At 39.2% G+C, this 18,664-nt stretch overlaps 1 protein-coding gene across 1 annotated transcript in view; it reads left to right on the forward strand.

Annotated features, from left to right (window-relative positions):
- The window catches only part of STMN2 (stathmin 2), a 39,552-nt gene extending 21,142 nt beyond the window's left edge, over positions 1-18,410 (forward strand). The window contains exons 2-5 of the mRNA XM_058831759.1: positions 3,564-3,659; positions 4,286-4,458; positions 14,555-14,746; positions 17,061-18,410. Of these exons, the coding sequence (XP_058687742.1) occupies positions 3,564-3,659; positions 4,286-4,458; positions 14,555-14,746; positions 17,061-17,120 (521 nt within the window). The 3' untranslated portion in view covers positions 17,121-18,410. The remainder of the gene's footprint in view (positions 1-3,563; positions 3,660-4,285; positions 4,459-14,554; positions 14,747-17,060) is intronic.
- Positions 18,411-18,664: the final 254 nt, after the last annotated feature.

Here is an 18,664-nt window from a genome sequence, read left to right on the forward strand (position 1 = left end):
GCTCATGCAGTTGTAGAACTGGAGCCCCTAAATGGCCCCTGAAGATCTTACCTGGACCAGCAAGTAGAGCCCACAGAGGAGGAGCATGGATGTTCACTCCATAGAAGGAGTAGTTTCACAGTTTCTAAATACAGCTGTTGAAAATAAAATGAGAAGGTTGAGGGAAAGGTGAGGTTGGCTGAAAACAATAATATTAAGGTACATTTGGGACTTCTTCAGAAAAAACAAATAATGAATTCTTGAGTTTCAAAGCCATCCGAGTTCATTCTTTTCTGAAGGTATTAAAGATTTAGGGGTATTTGATAGTATTTCTAAGGCTTTCTCTGCAAATCTGAATATAAGGGGTTTATTCTCAAAAGGTAGATGAGGTTCTGGAATAATCACACAGTTCCAGAATTTGAGACCTATGAATATTAGTATGTTCACAGCAAAACTACAAGAAATACTAATACTGAATTCTCTTCTGGTTTTAGCAAAAATCAGTGTTCTTAATGTATATAAACATTTAGATCTTGCTGCATATAACTAAAAAGATTCTGTTGCCATCTTTTGTCAACATTGTTCTTGCCTAGCAATTTCCCTATCAAAGCTTTTGTAGTATTACGATTACCATCATTTACTCTCCTTCATTTAACTTGCACAGTTAATGGAATGATATGTAGCCTACATGACTGCACAAGGAGGGATATCATTAGCAAGCCAGTGGAAACACATTTGGAAAATAAACTTCATTGCAATCACTGCTTGTCCTCAAGGGTTTTGAAAAGCTCCACTTCGAGGCAGGTAATTTTTGTGCCTCTTTCAGGCTGCACAAGAGGTCCTGTACAGATTGCACAAATGCTCTGCTCTTGGTTGTCTGGTCGGTGTGTGCTGCTCTCTTAACAGAAAAACTTCTCGAGATAACAGGCTCCCATTGCTAAAACACTAACCCTTGGGGTTTGGGAAAGTACAGTTATCTCCCTGTCTAACCTGTGTGACATGGGCCATCCACTTTAATCAGACCACCAACTGGACTAACATTACTGCCTTCAGCTTAATGTTTTTAAGCTGAAAAACATTAAGCGTTTAAAGGAAATGTTTAAGAAAAGGAGAGCTGAACAAAGCAGGGCTCCTGCTACTCTTGAGCCCTGATCAAGGAGGACATGTCATCATGATGCTGATGGTGGACACCAGAGGAGGTGTGTGACACCCTCAGCCCTTAAGTCTACTACAGGAAAACCAGTGTTTGCCACCATGGAAAGTTGTGTGGTTCCCAGGGCAGCAGAGGCCTCCAGAACTTCTGTCAGTATCAAGCCAAGTTCCAGCTATGGTTGAAGGAGTCTCTAGGGCAAGTGCAGACTAAAATCAATATCACCAAAAAAAAAAAAAAAAAAAAAAAAAAAGGATGGAAAGTCATCCTAATTCTACCAGTGGCCAGAATGAACTAAGACAATGATTTTGCCAGCATGCTTTCAGTAAAGCTATTGCACGGAAGGAAAGAGAGCTGAGCATGTTCTTACCTTTCTCCTGCTGTGCTTTGCAGATGGCAAGCTGGGAGATAAACACACCCTTCTCTAATCATTTTAAGTGCTGTCAGAAAGAAGAACATATGTCAAGCAAAGATAAAAAATATTAACAAAGGCTCCAAAAGGCAAAATTCCTAGGATGCTGTTTTGTATGCCTTTTTCTACAAAGATATTTCAAAGTATATATTTTAGCTGTGATTCAGCAGATCTTCTACAAGATTCTGCTTGTATCATCAATGGCCATGTCTTTAACACACAGCCCAGTGTCCATTTTCTCTATGTTTAGCAATGTGCCAGAGTTTGATGTGCACCCACTCCCCAACCTTGCTGCTGGGAATGACATAATTCCCACAGTATGAGCTGCTGGCTGGGCAAGCCCTCCTCAGAGAAAAGCCTGGAAAACCACACCTGTGTGCTTGTTGGATGGAGGTCTAAGTGAACAATTTATTATGTTTATCATTATTCATAATTCAAAATACATCAGATGGACATGATTTTTCTCTTCGGAAGATTTTTGGGTTATTCTTTGCAAGTTGGTACTTAGGTTTCAAACCAAAATTGTGTCAAGACCAAGCTTCTGTGACAGCCTAAGTTCACAGAAAGCAAAGTCTTCAGTACACTCTTCACCTCAAATCCTGTCCTTTACCAATGGTTTCTGAAAAGCTATATCTCCTTTAAGTGAGTTATTAAAGGTACATGATTAGAGGCCCTTGTGCAGGGCTTAATTAAATTAACTAACTCTTTACTGGCAGCTGGAAATTTTTTCTTGAACCATGGATTATTCAAATACCACCATTCCGAGCAGCACCCAAAGGCTCTCAAGCCCTCATCAATGACAGGTTTCTTTCTCAGTAGGAAAAGCAAAATCAAAACCACAAGAGCATCCATGAGAGAGGCCGACTGAGAATTTCATATGTATCCACAGTTTGAAGATCAAAGGATCATCTGATTTTCCTTTTGCAACAAGGGTTAATTTGATCTAGTCTATTAAGTACAATACTTTGAGTCACACATATTTTAAGCCACATTTTCACATGCTGGCAGCAAATTGGTGTCTGCCTCTGTAGATACTGATAATAGCAGGGGTTTGTGTGTGCCAAGATGAATTTTGAAGCACCCTGCCTTCAACATCCTTGGGTGGTGGAGTGTGGGCAGTGGACAGGGTATTGCCCCAGGGCCCAGGAGATCCACCTCTAAGGTGGGCTCTGTCATTGGCTTGCCAAGGCACCAAGTACAAGACTTTTTCTTACTTACAAGCAGTTAGGAAGGGTGAGCACAGCACAATGAATAATGATGATGTATTGGTATCAGCATTTTTAGACCAGTGCCTCCTCAGTTCATGACTGGGGCCTACAGGCATTATAAAGTCAGCAAAGATAGCACCATAAAGGTAAATTACAAGGGTATTAATTACATCAGCTAATATAGGCTAGACCTGAGTGTGAAAGCCACATATTTTGGCCATTAAGTGAAGAAGGAAAAGCTTTATTTCAGGTAGTTAAGCATATTAAGGACATTATGCAAATGATTTGATAAATATATCTTCATTTCTGGTTTTATTTTTTAATTTCCTGGCTGACATTTTCATTTGTAAAATAATGTCTTTAGCATCTGCCTATGGCAATATATGGCCAGCTTTTCATAGCTGTTCTCAACTGCATTTGGACATGTCAGAGAAACTGTAAGAGCTTTGTGTCCCTCCACCTGCCAGGGGAGAGTGGAGTCATGGCACTCTTCCAATGCTAAATGCATTTCCTGGTAGTCAGATTCACTTTCTGTAAACCAGAGAGGAGTGCCTGCATTATGCCCAAGGCTGAGGTCATGTAGAGGACCAGAAGCCACCTCTGCAGTTCTGAGGATCTCATTTATGATTTGATAAAGGTTCAATGTTGAGAAGAAATAAAATAAGTAAATAAATAAGTAAAGTAAATATTCTAGAGAAGTCTGCCAGGTGGGTGATAGAGTAGTCTTTCTGGTCCCAAGCCACTCATCTCAGCTAGAGATTCACTAAGGAGGAGCTGGGGAAGTGAAGTATGCTAACAAGATCTCTCCTTTCAGCTTACAAGGAAAAGATGAAGGAGCTGTCCATGCTCTCGCTGATCTGCTCCTGTTTTTACCCGGAACCTCGCAACATGAACATCTATAAATATGATGGTGAGTGATGCTTGCTGGAAATCATCCTGCAGGTCAGAAAATGTGCTAGTGCTGGGAAACCACTCACATCACCCCCTAGTCCATAGTGTTAGTTGGTGGATCTTTTACTGACTTAACAATTGCTGGTTTGGGGTATAATTTTTTATGGAGTGTGCAGTACCCTGATGCTGGATATTGTTCCTAATAGGATCTAACTAAACTTTTAACGTTAGCCCTCTCATACTGAGCTGTTCTTTTCCTGCTCACTATTTGAGAATTACAGCTTTCATAGCTGGCATAATTCCCTAGAAGATGAAGAAAAGATGAAAGCATGCTTAAAAAATTAATCAGCTTGGGCACTGCTTGCAGGGGGTGTTAAATGGCACAGAACCCCAATAAGCTTCCAGAATTGCTGTAAATTTTTATCTTTATGAGATTATGGTATAATTAAGCTGTTACAGATAAAATGGAATGTACTCCCGAGAACAGTTTTCAGCCTATAATCTGCCATTGCATTTAAAACGCCCAAGGCAAAAATGCTAAATCATTTGTCCGTGCTTCTGATCCTACTCTGATATCAGTGCTGCTTCTCTCCTCCATACTGCTGGTGTATTGAAGGACTTACAATTTCCCACCTTATTTTGCAGACATGGAAGTGAAACAAATCAACAAACGTGCCTCAGGCCAGGCCTTTGAACTGATCCTAAAGCCGCCATCTCCAGTCTCAGAAGCACCAAGAACTTTAGCTTCTCCAAAGAAGAAAGAACTCTCTCTTGAGGAGATCCAGAAAAAGCTGGAGGCTGCAGAGGAGAGGAGAAAGGTATTTTTCCTTAAAATAAAATGCTAGTAATTAGACATGATTTAGTGTATAGAATAGCAGTCGAGTTTCCTGTCCATTTGTATGTTTTCCACTGCCATCACTGTCTCATGGTAGCCTGCACAGACAAAAATCATCAATATGTTTATAGAAATGAATGAGTTCATTTCCTTTCAGCAGCTTGTAAACAAGCCTCACTGGTTTCAATGCTGGGGAAGCATGCATCACAAAATAGACATAGCTTCAGACAGGGGCCAAGTGGGTTCAAATGCGCTTGCTTACTGTGTGAACATAACTAAGTGGTTCTTTCAAGGTATCTGTAAAGTTGCTCAAAACCAGTGCAATTGTTGTGTCTAAGAGACAGATCTGCAATACAAGCAGATGCTCTGTGAGATACCAGATTTTGACTCCTTGTAGTGTCTGTGGAAATTATTCACAGGGTCTGTATAAGGCAGCTAAAATGTCTTATTTGTGCAATATAGAGAAACAAAGTGAGTTTGGGATCATTCACACAGAATTGAATGAGGACACTAGCATAGCCAGATGCTAAGAGGCATTTCTAGCAGTTTCAGTAGTGATGGAAATTGGCCTTCTAGGGTTTTCCACAGACTGTCTTCCCCTCTTTATGATCCTGCCCATAATGGTAGAGCTCTGTTTCATAATCACTAAATTTGTCACATACCATTTGGAAGAGTTGTTACACCTTTTTCACAAAGGTTGGCACAAAGGCAGCTGGAAATACCCATCAACTGCTTATTTGGCTTTCATCATGACTGATGTGTTGAAGAGGCCTTCATTTTTTCTAAGTCAGTGCTAAATTGGGTTGCTTTTCCTTTTTACTTTTTACAAAGAGTAGAAGACAAACTCCAGATCAGATAAGGCAGAAGATGACACTCACCATAGCCAGCCTGAATTGCCAGTCTGGAAATCATCAGTGTTCTATATACACACAGCATTTATGCGGTGTTGCACCATTTCAGAGAAGTCATGACTGGCTGCAATGACCACAGAAAAATCAAAATTGATAATATATTGTCCTGGTTAATTCATGTTTCTTTCTGACACACAAAAGGAGATCCGCAGAAGCTTTAGGATTTTAGGATTTTATGTGTCCTTCACCCAGGAGATCAATGTTATTTTGTGGCAAAGCAGCTTGCACAGTTAAACAGGCATTAGAAATCCCTTATACCTGCCCATGGAGTCCCTGGTAGAGGGTTTCTGAAAATGAAACAAGCTTATATGTCTCTTAAGCTTTTTATCTATTTTTAAAATCTATTTATTTATTTATCTATTTATTTTAAACAATGTGATTTCTTGATAAAACTGCTGTTAACAGAGCTTTTCCTGATGTCGTCAAAAACATATACAGAAATTCAGGGACAGCATCTATGTCACAGATAGCACATGGATCAGATCCAGGGAAAGCAATTCCATTCTCTTTCATTCCTGTCAGACCAGATCAGGGTCACTCCCGAGAACCTCAAAGGAATGATTACTCTGTGTGTGGTTTGTTATGAGTCTGCTGAAGTCAGTAGGTCTGGATTACTGACAGGTCTTTAAAACCTGGCACTCAGTCTGGATTTGCAGTGAAACCTGACTATTCCAGGCCTCACTAATTTGAGCAATTCATCTAGATGAGAACTGCAGTGTTGCTACTTTTGTCCTTTTTGCTGGCTTGCAAACTAGCTAACAATGACTCTGTGGTTCTAGCACACACCCATTAGCACTATCATTCCTTTCAAACAAATATTTCTGCCAGAACATTCATTTCAGTAAGAGGACATGACTGTATATCAAAGGAATTTCCGTTTGCACTAGCACCTGCTGAGAAGGGTGAGCTCTCACTCACCCAAGTTATGATATTCCCCAAAAACTCAGTCCATTAAGTTCCTCTGTGCCAAGTACAAATGCCCAAGATACAGACACAGAATGAAATGACAGCAATTTAAAAACTCGATATTATTAGTATACTTGATGGAAAATACAAATTGAACATTTCAGAGATCTTATTCCATTGATTTCATTACTGTTCTTCCTAAAGAACAACTCATAATGCAATAGATTGGTAATCAGCGATAGCAATATAGGCACCTGCCATTTCTTCCCCTTGACACTATATTCATTTTGAATGAACATATAACTGAGTTATTTTAATAGACAAGATCCTCCACATAAGCATTGCAGCAGAAATTTCTGGGAAAAGAACAAATAACAGAGCAAAATGTTTCTTTACATCACTGTTAAAATCCCCGGTGTTCTCACATCTCAATTATTGATTTCATTTTGGCCCCAAAAAAGAGCGTAGTGCAGAAAAGGATAAAAAAGCAATTACAGGAACAGAAAATCTTCCATAAGAAGATAAATTAAATAGTCCACTTTTCAGCTTGGAAAGAGACAACAGATGAAAGATAAAATAGAAGTCTACAAAGTCATGAATGGTAATGAGAAGATGAATAGGAACAATTATATTCCATTTCACACAATCCAAAGGGGACAAAACATTCAAAGAAATCATCATACAGCAATTTCAAAAAGGAATCATGTTTCCATGTATTGTTTATTCAAGGTATATTTGTTATCACAGACTATTTAGAGGTTATTAAAATATTATTTATGTCAAAAATGTAATAGCAAAATTAATAGAGCACTTCCTTATAGAAAATTATGTGAATGGAACTTGTGACTCAAAAAATATGGAACTTGCTAACTGATGAAATTTAGAGAGACTTGCTCAACCTCATCTAGTTTCCCTCAGAATCTTCTTCCACTTTCTGCTGCTAGACAAACCAGATGGACTTTTGATGAAAGCCAGCATGGCTGTTATTATCATACTTTTCAGTCTATGTCAGGCATGGCCATTCTAGATCATGTCCTTCCAGTGCAGTTCTAATTAAAATCCTGTATAACTAATGGACGAGAATTGACTTCTTTAAATAAAAAATGCTAATGAATTTTATATCGCTTAGGAATTAGGTTCTGCTCTGTTAATTAGGCGGTGTTCATTAATAAATTTTCAAACTCATGAGAACATCTAGAGCAATACATGCACTTACAGTCTCCTGCTTATGTTTTTTCCAGTTTTTAATTCTTGTTTATTTCCTTGTAAGCTTTTAGAGGACTCCTCTTTCTTTTTCTCCCCCTTTTTCTCTACCTGACGCATTTTTTTGCGTTTTGCATTACATAGCAAAGCCCATTTGGGCTAGTCACAGATTTGTCCTTTCCATTTATAGAATCATCTTGGCAGCATGTCATTGTTATCCTTTTTTTTTTTTTTTTTTTTGGAACATATGTGCTATATTTTCATACCTTGGTGGATAATCAGAAAGATCTTTTCATCATTCTCAGCTGAGAAATTAGAGCACTGTGACATTGTATGCAGCAGAAGTTTTTCTTACAGAATATTTAACATTTATCAATTTTTGCCCATTGGCCTTGAATGTTCAGCTGTTATTACTAGTGGTGTACAGACTTCAAGGGGCATATGTCAAATTATATATTTTTATTGCCTATGTTAAATTTACTTACTAGCATAAAAAAAGAAACACTAAAGGGATGTGCATTTCTACTAGACTTTGGATTATAGGAGAGAAACTGTATGTAATCAAATCCTTTTAATGGCTTTGTGTTGGGATGAAATTGAATCAAGCTTATCCCTAGAGCTTAGTGTGACAAAGAATGCAGGAAAACAGTCATTTATTTTTTTTAACTTTCCTGCTGTTGGATATAGACTTACAGCTTCATGGGTTTTTAATGCCATTGCAAGGGAATGCCACAAGACAAGCTTGTGGTGCAGCCTGGGCTGGGCTGGGCTCGCTGTGCTCCCCACAGCAGCAGCCAGCCCAGGGCACCTCTGCCAGCATCAGGACCTCACTCAGTGTTGGCTTCAGCATCCAACTCTGCCCCTTTGAGCCAGCCCCACAGCCCAGAGGCGGCTCTGGGTACTCTTAATCCATCTCTGCTTTGGCTGCCCGTGTTTTACTGCTCTCTACAGGAGGCTGATGGGGCTTTGCCAAGGCAGGGAAGGCAGCAGAGCTGGGTGATGAATGTTCCTCCCTGGACATTGCATGGCACCTGCAAAACTGCTGCTCCAGGTGACAGGCGGAGAAGGGATGCACACCTTCCCTGTCAAAGGTGGAGCTTTCTTCTTCCATCTCATTTCTGTTACACTTTCCCACCAAATATTAAGGAGAGAAGGATGAGAATGAGAATAGGCAGTGTACAAGACATATGTCTTATGTCATATGTCTTATTAATATGACATATTGATCTCCCTTTCTATTGCTGCTGGCCCTCAGCTGTGCTTGTGTGGAGAAGGAATACAGCATGAAGCATTTTTCTATGTAAAGTTCCCAGCAATAGGTGTAATCAGCACTGAAAACAGATGTTCCTGTCACATTTTGATTTACACGATGGTGAGTCTACATGCAGTGCTTCACTCCTAAGTTTTACAAAAGATGGACAAAACTGCAAGAAACTGCAGTTCCACATCCAAAAAAAAACCCATTAGCCTATGGAATGTGTGGCTGTAGGAAGATGTTTGCTACCAGCAAGGAGAGGATTTGGTGTTGGGCACCAGGGTCTGTCTCGGAGCACATGGAGCCATGACCGTACATCCCAGTGCTGGCAAACATTCTCTCCCCAGTCTGCCACGGGCTCTGCCACTAATGAACAACCATAAGACAATTTGACATTGGTCTTCATTAACATTATAATGCCAGGCCTCAGACTACAGCAGACCATGAAGGCAGAGGGCTCAGGTGGCACCTCTTGCATGCCCCCAACATGCCTTGTTCACTCCCACAGGTCACAACCACAAGAGCAGCAATTTTGTGCCAGTTGAAGAAGAGAAACTGAGTTTTCTTGAATCACAACATGGATGGACTCTTTTTTTTTTTTTTACTCCACACCCCAAAGGTCATTTGGCAGACTGTACAAAAATAAATTTAAAAAAGAGATCCTCACCTAAATTTAAGCAAAATTGTTCATCATCTAGCTTCACTAGAAGCAGAGTTTCATCCAGTTACAGATCATATGTGTCTGACTCTCCTGCCAAGTGGGGATTTCTGAGATAAGTTGAATTTGCATCCATTCTCATGTTTTTTATGTGGAAAAATCCCAGCCTCAGTTCCTTCCCCTGAAAACGTCAGTACTTCAAGTCACCATACCTAGGCTTCACCTTGGCATTTACATTTCAGTAGGAGCCTTTCCTCCTGTCTTCACAATCTCCCTTAACAGTATCTCTTAGATACACATATATTGTATATTGAATATTGAAGTATATTGAAGAATATTGAAGAATATATATATATATATTGAAGTATATTGAATATTGAAGTATATTGAAGAATACCAATGTTATTGCACTTCTTCTGAACAACTGTATTGTTAAAAAAACCCCAATCAGTGAACAAATGTATTGTAAAAGAGGAGCACTCATGACTGGTTGTGTGTCTTAGACACCCTAGTAACAAGGGGTACTGGTATCCGAGGTTGAATGCATTCAAGCTGAAATTCCCAGCTTAAAAGCAGTTTTCTGAACCCATTTCTTGTTTAAGAGCAATAAAGGATTACTTTTCTCTCCATATCAATTACTTCAGTATTTGGCTATATCTGTCAAACAAAGATGGATAGATAGATAGATAGATAGATAGATAGATAGATAGATAGATAGATAGATAGATAGATGGATAGACAGACAAATAGATAGATAGATAGATGGATAGACAGACAAATAGATAGATAGATAGATAGATAGATAGATAGATAGATAGATAGATAGATAGATAGATAGATAGATAGATAGATAGATAGATAGATAGATAGATAGATAGATAGATAGATAGATGATAGATAGATGTGAGAAAATAAAGCACCTCTTACTCAGATAAGGAGAATCTTCTTCCTGTGAGTAATAATTAAACACTGTATCTCTAAAGCCAGTTTCCATAACTAATTTTGCTCATGACATGAGTGTTTAGTTGTCTGCATCTAGCTCTGGTCAGCTAGGTAATAGATGTGGATTTCCTTTCAAACCACTCATCTCTGAAAAATGAAGACGCACATGGTCCCTTAAAAATATGACATGAACATCACAGGAGTTTGCCTGCATTTTTAGCATATCAGTATGTTTCTTGGAGCAAAGCCATCTGTACCAGGAATATTCTCCAATATTTTTATTCCTCCATATTTACATATTTAAATATTAACAGATAAACATTTTGGTGTCCCCACATTATTTTGCGGCCTTTCAGTACCTTCAGGGGGCTTTTCAAATGGAGGGAAAGTGATTTTTTCCAAGTGCAGACAGTGATAGAACAAGGAAGAATGGTTTTAAACTAAAAGAGGGGAGACAGATTAGATGGTAGGAGAAAGTTCTTTAATGTGTGGGTGGTGAGAAAGTGAGACAAGTTGCTCAGAGAAGCTGTGGGTGCCCCATCCCTCGAAGTGTCCCACATCAGGTTGGATGGGGCTTTGCACAACCTGGTCTAGTGGAAGATGTACCTGCCTATGGCAGGGACTTGGAACTGGATGATCTTTAAGGTCCATTCCAATCCAAGACAGTCTATGGTTCTTTGATTCTATGAAGTAACATTAGATGCTGCAGCTGGAGGTGCATTGTTTATGCCCTGTTATATTTAAGAAGTCTTCTGAATATTCTCCCTTGAATACTGCTTTTTGTTTTTCCATCATTTCATATTTTTCTCTCCTTATTAGTCTCTTTATCTTTCATCTCATTTACAGCTTTTTTTTATTTTCATTTTCTCACTACATCTGTATAAGGAACACTTATCATAAGAGGCTTACAGCTATGTTAGAACTATCAAAGATTTGAAAGTATCCTTTCCAGCACTTCAAACAGCATTGAAAATAAACTCGAAATAAAAACTTCCTATGTATGTTGGAATCCTGCATCACTGGAACTGTGTGTGTCCAAACAGAGCCATTTAAAAGCCAAGACAAACAACAAAGGGAGTCTATTAATCCCAGCTCCCCTGGGTATCCATGGTCATTCATTTACCCATTTCTGGATGTGCAGTAGACTTTGAACAGACAGGGTGGCCAAGTTCTGCTGCCAAATGGGTTGGAAACAGAAAATCATTTGACAATCCAGTACAAACACATAGCAGCCACTTTCCAGAATTGTCATAAGGGGATTTCAGAATGGTCTGAACACCAGGGAAACAGGCAGACTGACAGCTGGGCTACACCACTATTAGAGAAGGGACATCAGTCTAAATGAGACTCTGTCCTGTGGATGTTTTGTGGCAGGGAGGGAGGTTCCTTTATTTTGAAGCAGTCCTGGGTACCAGTGATTTTGCTCTCTCAAAATTCATTACAATATGGGATTAAAGACATATTGAAAAGGAAAATCGCATTAGGGGTTTACAGTCAGCTCCTGAGGACTGGTTCAGTTTTCAAGCAGTGTCTTTCTTGTGCCAACACAGTTTGCATCCAGTAAATACTGAATTAGAGTATAAGGATTTTCTTCATTATCATGAATTAGAAGACAAATTACTTTTGAATGTACTGTCTGCCAGCACAACATCCAGAAATGTGTGTACTTTGATATGAAGCTCTAATTTTCCACTGTTCTCCAGGATTTATGATAAAGTCTTTCCAGAAGGCAAAGGGTTTGAATGAAAGAAAACAAATCTTGAAAAATGGACAGGTGCCTCAAAGTCTCAAAGGCATTTCACAACCTCCATTGAAAGCAAATGCTTCTTATATGCATAGTCCAAATCTTATTTTTTATTAGTGCATGGCTATGTCCTTGAAAATTGTTTTCCAAATCCAAAAGATCTGCTTTTATAACACATTGTATATGTGTATTTAAACAACATGAAATGTTAGCCTTTCAAATTAACAAGTCTCTTCTGAAATGTTTCATGGGAAAGGACATTACAATTAGTCTAATAGTGTATTTTCTATTGAAACTCTCAACAGGAAGAGAGATGGGTTCTCCAATTATCCATTACTTTTACATCATTTAAGCAAAGGGTTCACAAAATTCATATCAGCAAACAAAATGTAATGATCATAACTTTTCCAAAGGTAGACGAGAGATTGTCGTTGAACAGTAAATTAAAAACAAAATTCAGAATAATTTCACAAGCACTGGTCAAACTGGGCCACTCAGGTTTGTCCACAAGTGGGAAAAAGAGATGAAAATGTTTCATTATTTCAGTTTTACATTGCATCATATTTTTTTAAATAACTTTTTTACATCGTAAAATAATCTACTGTTAAGAACTGTTAAATACTAAGTATCTGAAATCAAATATTTTGTTTCAAAATAAGATACTTTTATTTTATTATTAAAAATGTTGACATTTTTACTAAATTTATGGGGCTTTTATGATTTTTTTAATTGCTATACAAAATTCCTTCTTTACCCAGCTCCACTTGTCTTTGGCTCATCCCTCTATATTCCACCAGTGAAACTCACCCTGCTTTTGGCTTCATCTGTCTGAGGGGTTTTGTTCCCATTTGCAACATCCTTCATCTGGCACAACAGGGGCAAAGACATGAAAAATGTTTGCTCTATTACTCTGTTCAGATATGCTGTAAGGGAGGGAAGAGCCAGGAAGAGTCGCTGGGAAGTGCCAGCCTTTCCAGGAGATTATTCCTACCAGCAAGTGCTCCAGGGATCAGTTTGACAAACGAGGCTGTACCTGCCTCCAGGCCAGAGGTGAAAGGCATTAAGTGATAAAGATAGATGGAAGTGGCTCTCTCCTATGATCTCAAGCAAGCCATTACAGCCTTGCCAAGCCAGATGTGTTTTACTCCAACATCTTGCTGCAAGATGTTCTGCCCGGCCTTTGCAGCCTTTTCTAGCATCTGCTTAATTTGCCTTGTCAGTGCATTTGGCTTTATGCATATCTTGCTTTCATTAAAATATTTGTTTTCTCCTAGTGGGGTCTTGCTCATACAAAAGAATTGCAGCCTTTTTCAGTCCATTTAAAGCCACGTGATAGAATTTAAAATGTTTCATTACCACTAATTGTAATTAATGGTTAAAACCTTTAATTTAGGCCTTAAACTAACTCATTTTTAAGGGTCACAATGGCAACAGTGCCTTGGGATCAGCACTCAAATATGCATTTAGCCTCCCGACACATTATTTCATTCTCTGTTTTTCTGTTTCTTCTCATGCTGCCTCTTATTTATTTTATCCAAAAGTGTATGATGTTGTTTATCCTTTCCAAATAACTGTCGTTTCAACTAGATTTGACTGGAGAATGGGCCCAATGCTGCAAGTCTTTTGGCTTCTTTCCTAGGATTAGTGGTTTCCTGTTAGAAATTTGATTTAATATAAATAACATACCTTACGCTTCTGAGAAGTGACACAATTCAACAAGGAAGAACACAATATTAAGCATAGACTGCATAGACTGGATCTGTTTAATTCCTACTCATAGTTTTTATCTTCCTTGAAAAATAAAAATTTAAACTAAAATTTTTGTTATTTCCTATGCAATAAAACACTTTTTCGCCCTTCCTAATCAGTGAGATTAAACCAAATATAGGTGCAATGGGTAAAAAACATTGTCTGAATTGATGCTACCTGTCTTTCATGTCAATAAAATAACAAAAAAATAACAACTTCCAAGCCAGTTGTTAACTATTCAAGCACATGAAAGAAGAGTACAACCTGGGTGAAAATTGCACCTGTCCTGCATCAGTAATCTCCCTTTTAACTCTGTACATTTCTTCAACACCAGGTCCCTATCTCTAAAGATAAAAGGCCTATAGCTGAGAGGCTGCAGCTGTCAGGGGTTGAGCAACCACTGCAGTAATCCAGGCCAGCCAGGGCAGCAGCACAAGAGCATTTCTTGTTAACAGAAGTGCCTTGGACATCTCTCTGCTGCTGCCTCAGGCGTGTACCCCCACATTTATCCACAATTGCTTCCAAACACTGTTTTATTGAGTCTAACCCGGTTCAGTCACAAAGTGACCATTCTAAAAAAGAGAAGCAAACTTTACAGTTTCCACACTCAGGGAACTCTTGCCCTATGGCAACATACTGTGCTCCCTGGCAACATGGCAACATGCTTTGCTCCACATGAGTATTTCCTCTCAGCTGCATCTCTTTTTCCAGTCCCAGGAGGCCCAGGTGCTGAAACATCTGGCAGAGAAGAGAGAACATGAGCGAGAAGTGCTTCAAAAAGCTTTGGAGGAGAACAACAACTTCAGCAAAATGGCAGAAGAAAAGCTGATACTGAAAATGGAACAGATCAAAGAAAACCGTGAAGCTAATTTAGCTGCTCTTATTGAACGCCTCCAAGAGAAGGTAACCACACCATCACTCCTTACCTTAGACTAGAGAGGAGAATCTAATCAATGTTTTGCAGAGATGTTGTGCATAGTCCTTTTTTCAGTTGCTACACTTGAGCTATTTTTAAGTCAGGGCTACCTGTCTAAACCCCCACTCCCTCTGAAATAGGACTGAAGTGCTACAGTCACACAATCACGGGATAGTTGAGGTTGGAAGGGCCCTCTGGAGATCATTTGGTCCAGGCCCAGGCTCAAGCAGGGCCACCTAGAACCAGTTGCCCAGGACCATGTCCAGGTGGCTTTTTAATGTCTCCAAGGATGAAGACTCCAATTCCACTCTGGGCAACCTGTGCCAGAGCTCAGTCACCTCACAATGAAAAAGCGTTCCCTGACGTTCAGAGGAAACCTCATGGGTTTTAGTTTTTGCCCATTGCCCCTGATCATGTCACTGGAAAGATCCTGGCTCTGTGTTCCCTTCATTCAGGTATTTATAGATACTTGTAAGATCTCCCTGAGCTACTGCCAAACTGAAAAGTCCCAGCTCTCTCAGCTTTTCCTCATGGCAAAGACTGAGAGATGCTCCTTAATCCTCATGGCCCTTTGCTGGACTGTCTCTAGAGAATGGTTGGCTTTCTAGCTTTTAAGAAGTTCTGTGAACAAATGAAAAGTCATTTGTGTTTAGATTTCAGCTTCTGAGAAAAGGCTCTGATCAAATCAAACAACTGTCCTATGTCTGTAATTCTTGGTTTCTCAGAGGAGAAAGATGAAAAATTATGGGAAAAAAATTCTTTCATATACAGCAAAAGAGGTCTGTCTTTCCACGAGTCTTGCAAGGAAGACAGTAAATTTTCCTATGGAGATCTTTGGTGCAGCCAGAGGAAACAGGGAATCACAAACCCTAGATGCAGAATGAGTTATGCCCTCTTCCAAAAACACCTTCCACACAAGAGAGAGAAACATGCAAATAAAGATTTAGAAATGTTATAAAAAAAAATAATTAGTTCTGCATGAGTGATCACTTGTTTCTCTCAATATTGAACTTTTTAATATACTAGTAAATTGGCTAAAGTAAACAGCCCTCAGAGGTTTTACAGGAGATCTTCAAAAGCACCTCTACATCTTTGATGGAAACAAAAATCTTTGAGAGTAGGAAAGAAACAGAGTCAAAGGATGATGTTACAAGTAAAAATGTAAACAAGATAATTCTTGAGCTTAAGAACTATACCCATATTGCTTGACATTTTTGCATTTAGCTTCCTTTGCAGGCACATACCCAGACCTTATGAAAACAAAGGGAAAAGCAAATTGGTTATCCTTGAGGTCCAAAAGGAAGTGGGAAGGACAGCTGACGCATGTCTCTGTCCGAGGATAATGTTAACAGACTGTTAAACTCTGTTTCCACAGAAATGTGTTGGCCTATATGCATGAAACCCAAGAAAGACTTCTGAAGAAAGATGACAATAACTCACTTGGAAACATTTGCACTGACCAGTAATTAAAAAATATAATTTTGCCAACACCAAAACATCAAAAACAAACATAACTTGCCAACATCAAAAGTGAATCCTTAATATACAGAAAAATAAGTGAGATAACTGGTTCCAAGTCTTCCAAAGTTCCACAGGGCTGTGGGTGCCCCAAGGTACTGGTGTCTAGCAGCTACTGCAGAGGTAACTTCTGTATACTGCAGTTAATAGGAACACCAAGCAACAAATAGAAGGCATTCAGTGTTACAGATCTTTCAAGGACTGATTCACAGGTTCAGTCAGTGCAATAGATGGTATTCTTTGGCAGAGACAGAGGAAGAATCAAGAGGACAGGTAGCTCCAGTTCTCAGACTAAGGAGATGCTTGAGACATTCAGATTGGCTTATCTCATTGAAACTAAGTTCTTGGATCTTTATTACAGTTCCTAAGTGCTACAGAAGAGTAAGTAACATACAATGTGCAGGCAATTAATTCCTCACTCATCCTTCCCTATATTTAGTTTAATATCCAAGAATTCAAAGGGTAAATGTGAGCATGTGGCACATTATATGCTGCAAGCAACACTTCTCTATGTGGCCCTTTTAAATGAAACTCCATGAACTGCTGAGGATTATAAGGCCATATCAGATAAAAGACTGAGCTCCAGAGCAGGAGTAGAAAGCAAGCACAAAACATGCTGCCAGCTGACACCTCTCCTCTGTTGCTTCTTCTAAAGATGGTTGTGCTGTGAAACAAGTTTTGCACAAGCATCAATGCATGACCTAAACAGGTTGTCAGCATGAGTCTCCCTAGGCAGATGGAATGAGAAAAAGGCTTGATTTTTCCCTTCTTGATGTTTTCCAGGAGAGGCATGCTGCAGAGGTCCGTAGAAACAAGGAGCTCCAGGTGGAACTGTCTGGCTGAAAACAGCAATGGTGGATGTGACCCATCCCCACCATTAGTAAACTCCCCCTGCCTATATTATTATGGATCATGAGATATAAGTATGGGAAATGTATGACGTGGTTTAAAAAAAGGTAAAAATCAAGAACTCAATAAAAAACTTTAAAAAAGAAACAAAAAAATAAAAACAATGCGGTCTCTTTGCAGAATGATTTGCTTGATGTTTAAAAAACTTGGATCTTATTTTGTAAATACTTACATTTTTGTTAAAAAATACAATTATTGCATTATGCAAGTTATTTCATAATCTTACATGTCCTGTAACAGGCTTCTGATGTTGTCTATTTCCACTCGGTTGAATTTGCTGGGTCTGTTCATTTGAAGCACCTCATGTCTAATTCCATTCCCTGCGACTTCTCATTCCAACCCACCATGAGGTCAGTAGTAGTTCTATGGTGCTAGAGACCAGTCATTGCCTAATAACCTAGGCTGCTTTGCCATCAATAAGCTTTCTTGAAACAGTGACTAGATCACGGGTATTGTGACTTTACGTTCAGCTGTCCAAGACAAAAGGCTCTTAAAAGGGTTTTTCAAATGCAACTTATGCTGCAGGACTCTGCACTGTGCTGTACAATTGAGGTTGAATCGCCTTGTAGAGTGTTTGTTGCTCCTGCTTTTTGAAGTGAGAGGCAACAACAGCTGTTCAACAGAATGAAATCAAGCAAGACCAGTTTGAGACAAATTTAAGAGGCACATTGTAACCATCAAGCTGTGACAAATTCTGGATGATGCCAAACAGCCATACAAATGCTAATTGTAAAGTGAGCTTAATTCACCACTTGAAAATTTATTGATGGAGCAACTAATAGATAGCATCAAGTGGCTTTATCTGTAGGTGCCATGATCTATGATACTTATCTGATGCTACCACATTACATGTGTAATAGTACAAGAGGCTACCGAATATTTCACCTGGAACCCATGAGCCAGTTGTTACCTTTTTTTTTATGACACTGCTGACTTCCATTCATCATGACCTTTACTCTTCAGTGTTAGCCAACCCTACCTAGTGACAGACATCTAGGACTAAGAGGGCTGAAGCAGGAGGAATGACTAGACAGGGTGCTTGTGCCAAGTACAGTATCACCAAACCTAACACATCATCCCCAAAATAGCTGCAGTTTTGAAGTTGTCCCTACCCCCCTAGAGGTTGCTGCCTGCATATTCTACTCTTCATTAGTGCTATTTTCCTGTATGTCATTGTGAGCAAGCTGTGATTAATAAAGAATTGGGGTTCTGTGAACTGAAAAAGGGCTTGTTTCTTCTCTCGCTCCATTACTCCTCTGGCATGTACCTATGTAAGGGGAAAACCTAAGAGCATGGAAATGAGACTTAAAAAAGACCTATTAATAAACCAAACTTATTTCTCTGCTAATATGGGACTAACCCCTGATACTCATTTTCCAGTGCTTAGGCTGGTTGTTTTTAAAGATTACCATATAAACTGAGCCTGTAAATGTGACCTCTAGCACCGAGTTTATTAAAAAGAACTAGCTATATAAGCA

Source organism: Poecile atricapillus, chromosome 2, assembly GCF_030490865.1.
Source record: "Poecile atricapillus isolate bPoeAtr1 chromosome 2, bPoeAtr1.hap1, whole genome shotgun sequence".
Classification (NCBI taxonomy): domain Eukaryota; kingdom Metazoa; phylum Chordata; class Aves; order Passeriformes; family Paridae; genus Poecile; species Poecile atricapillus.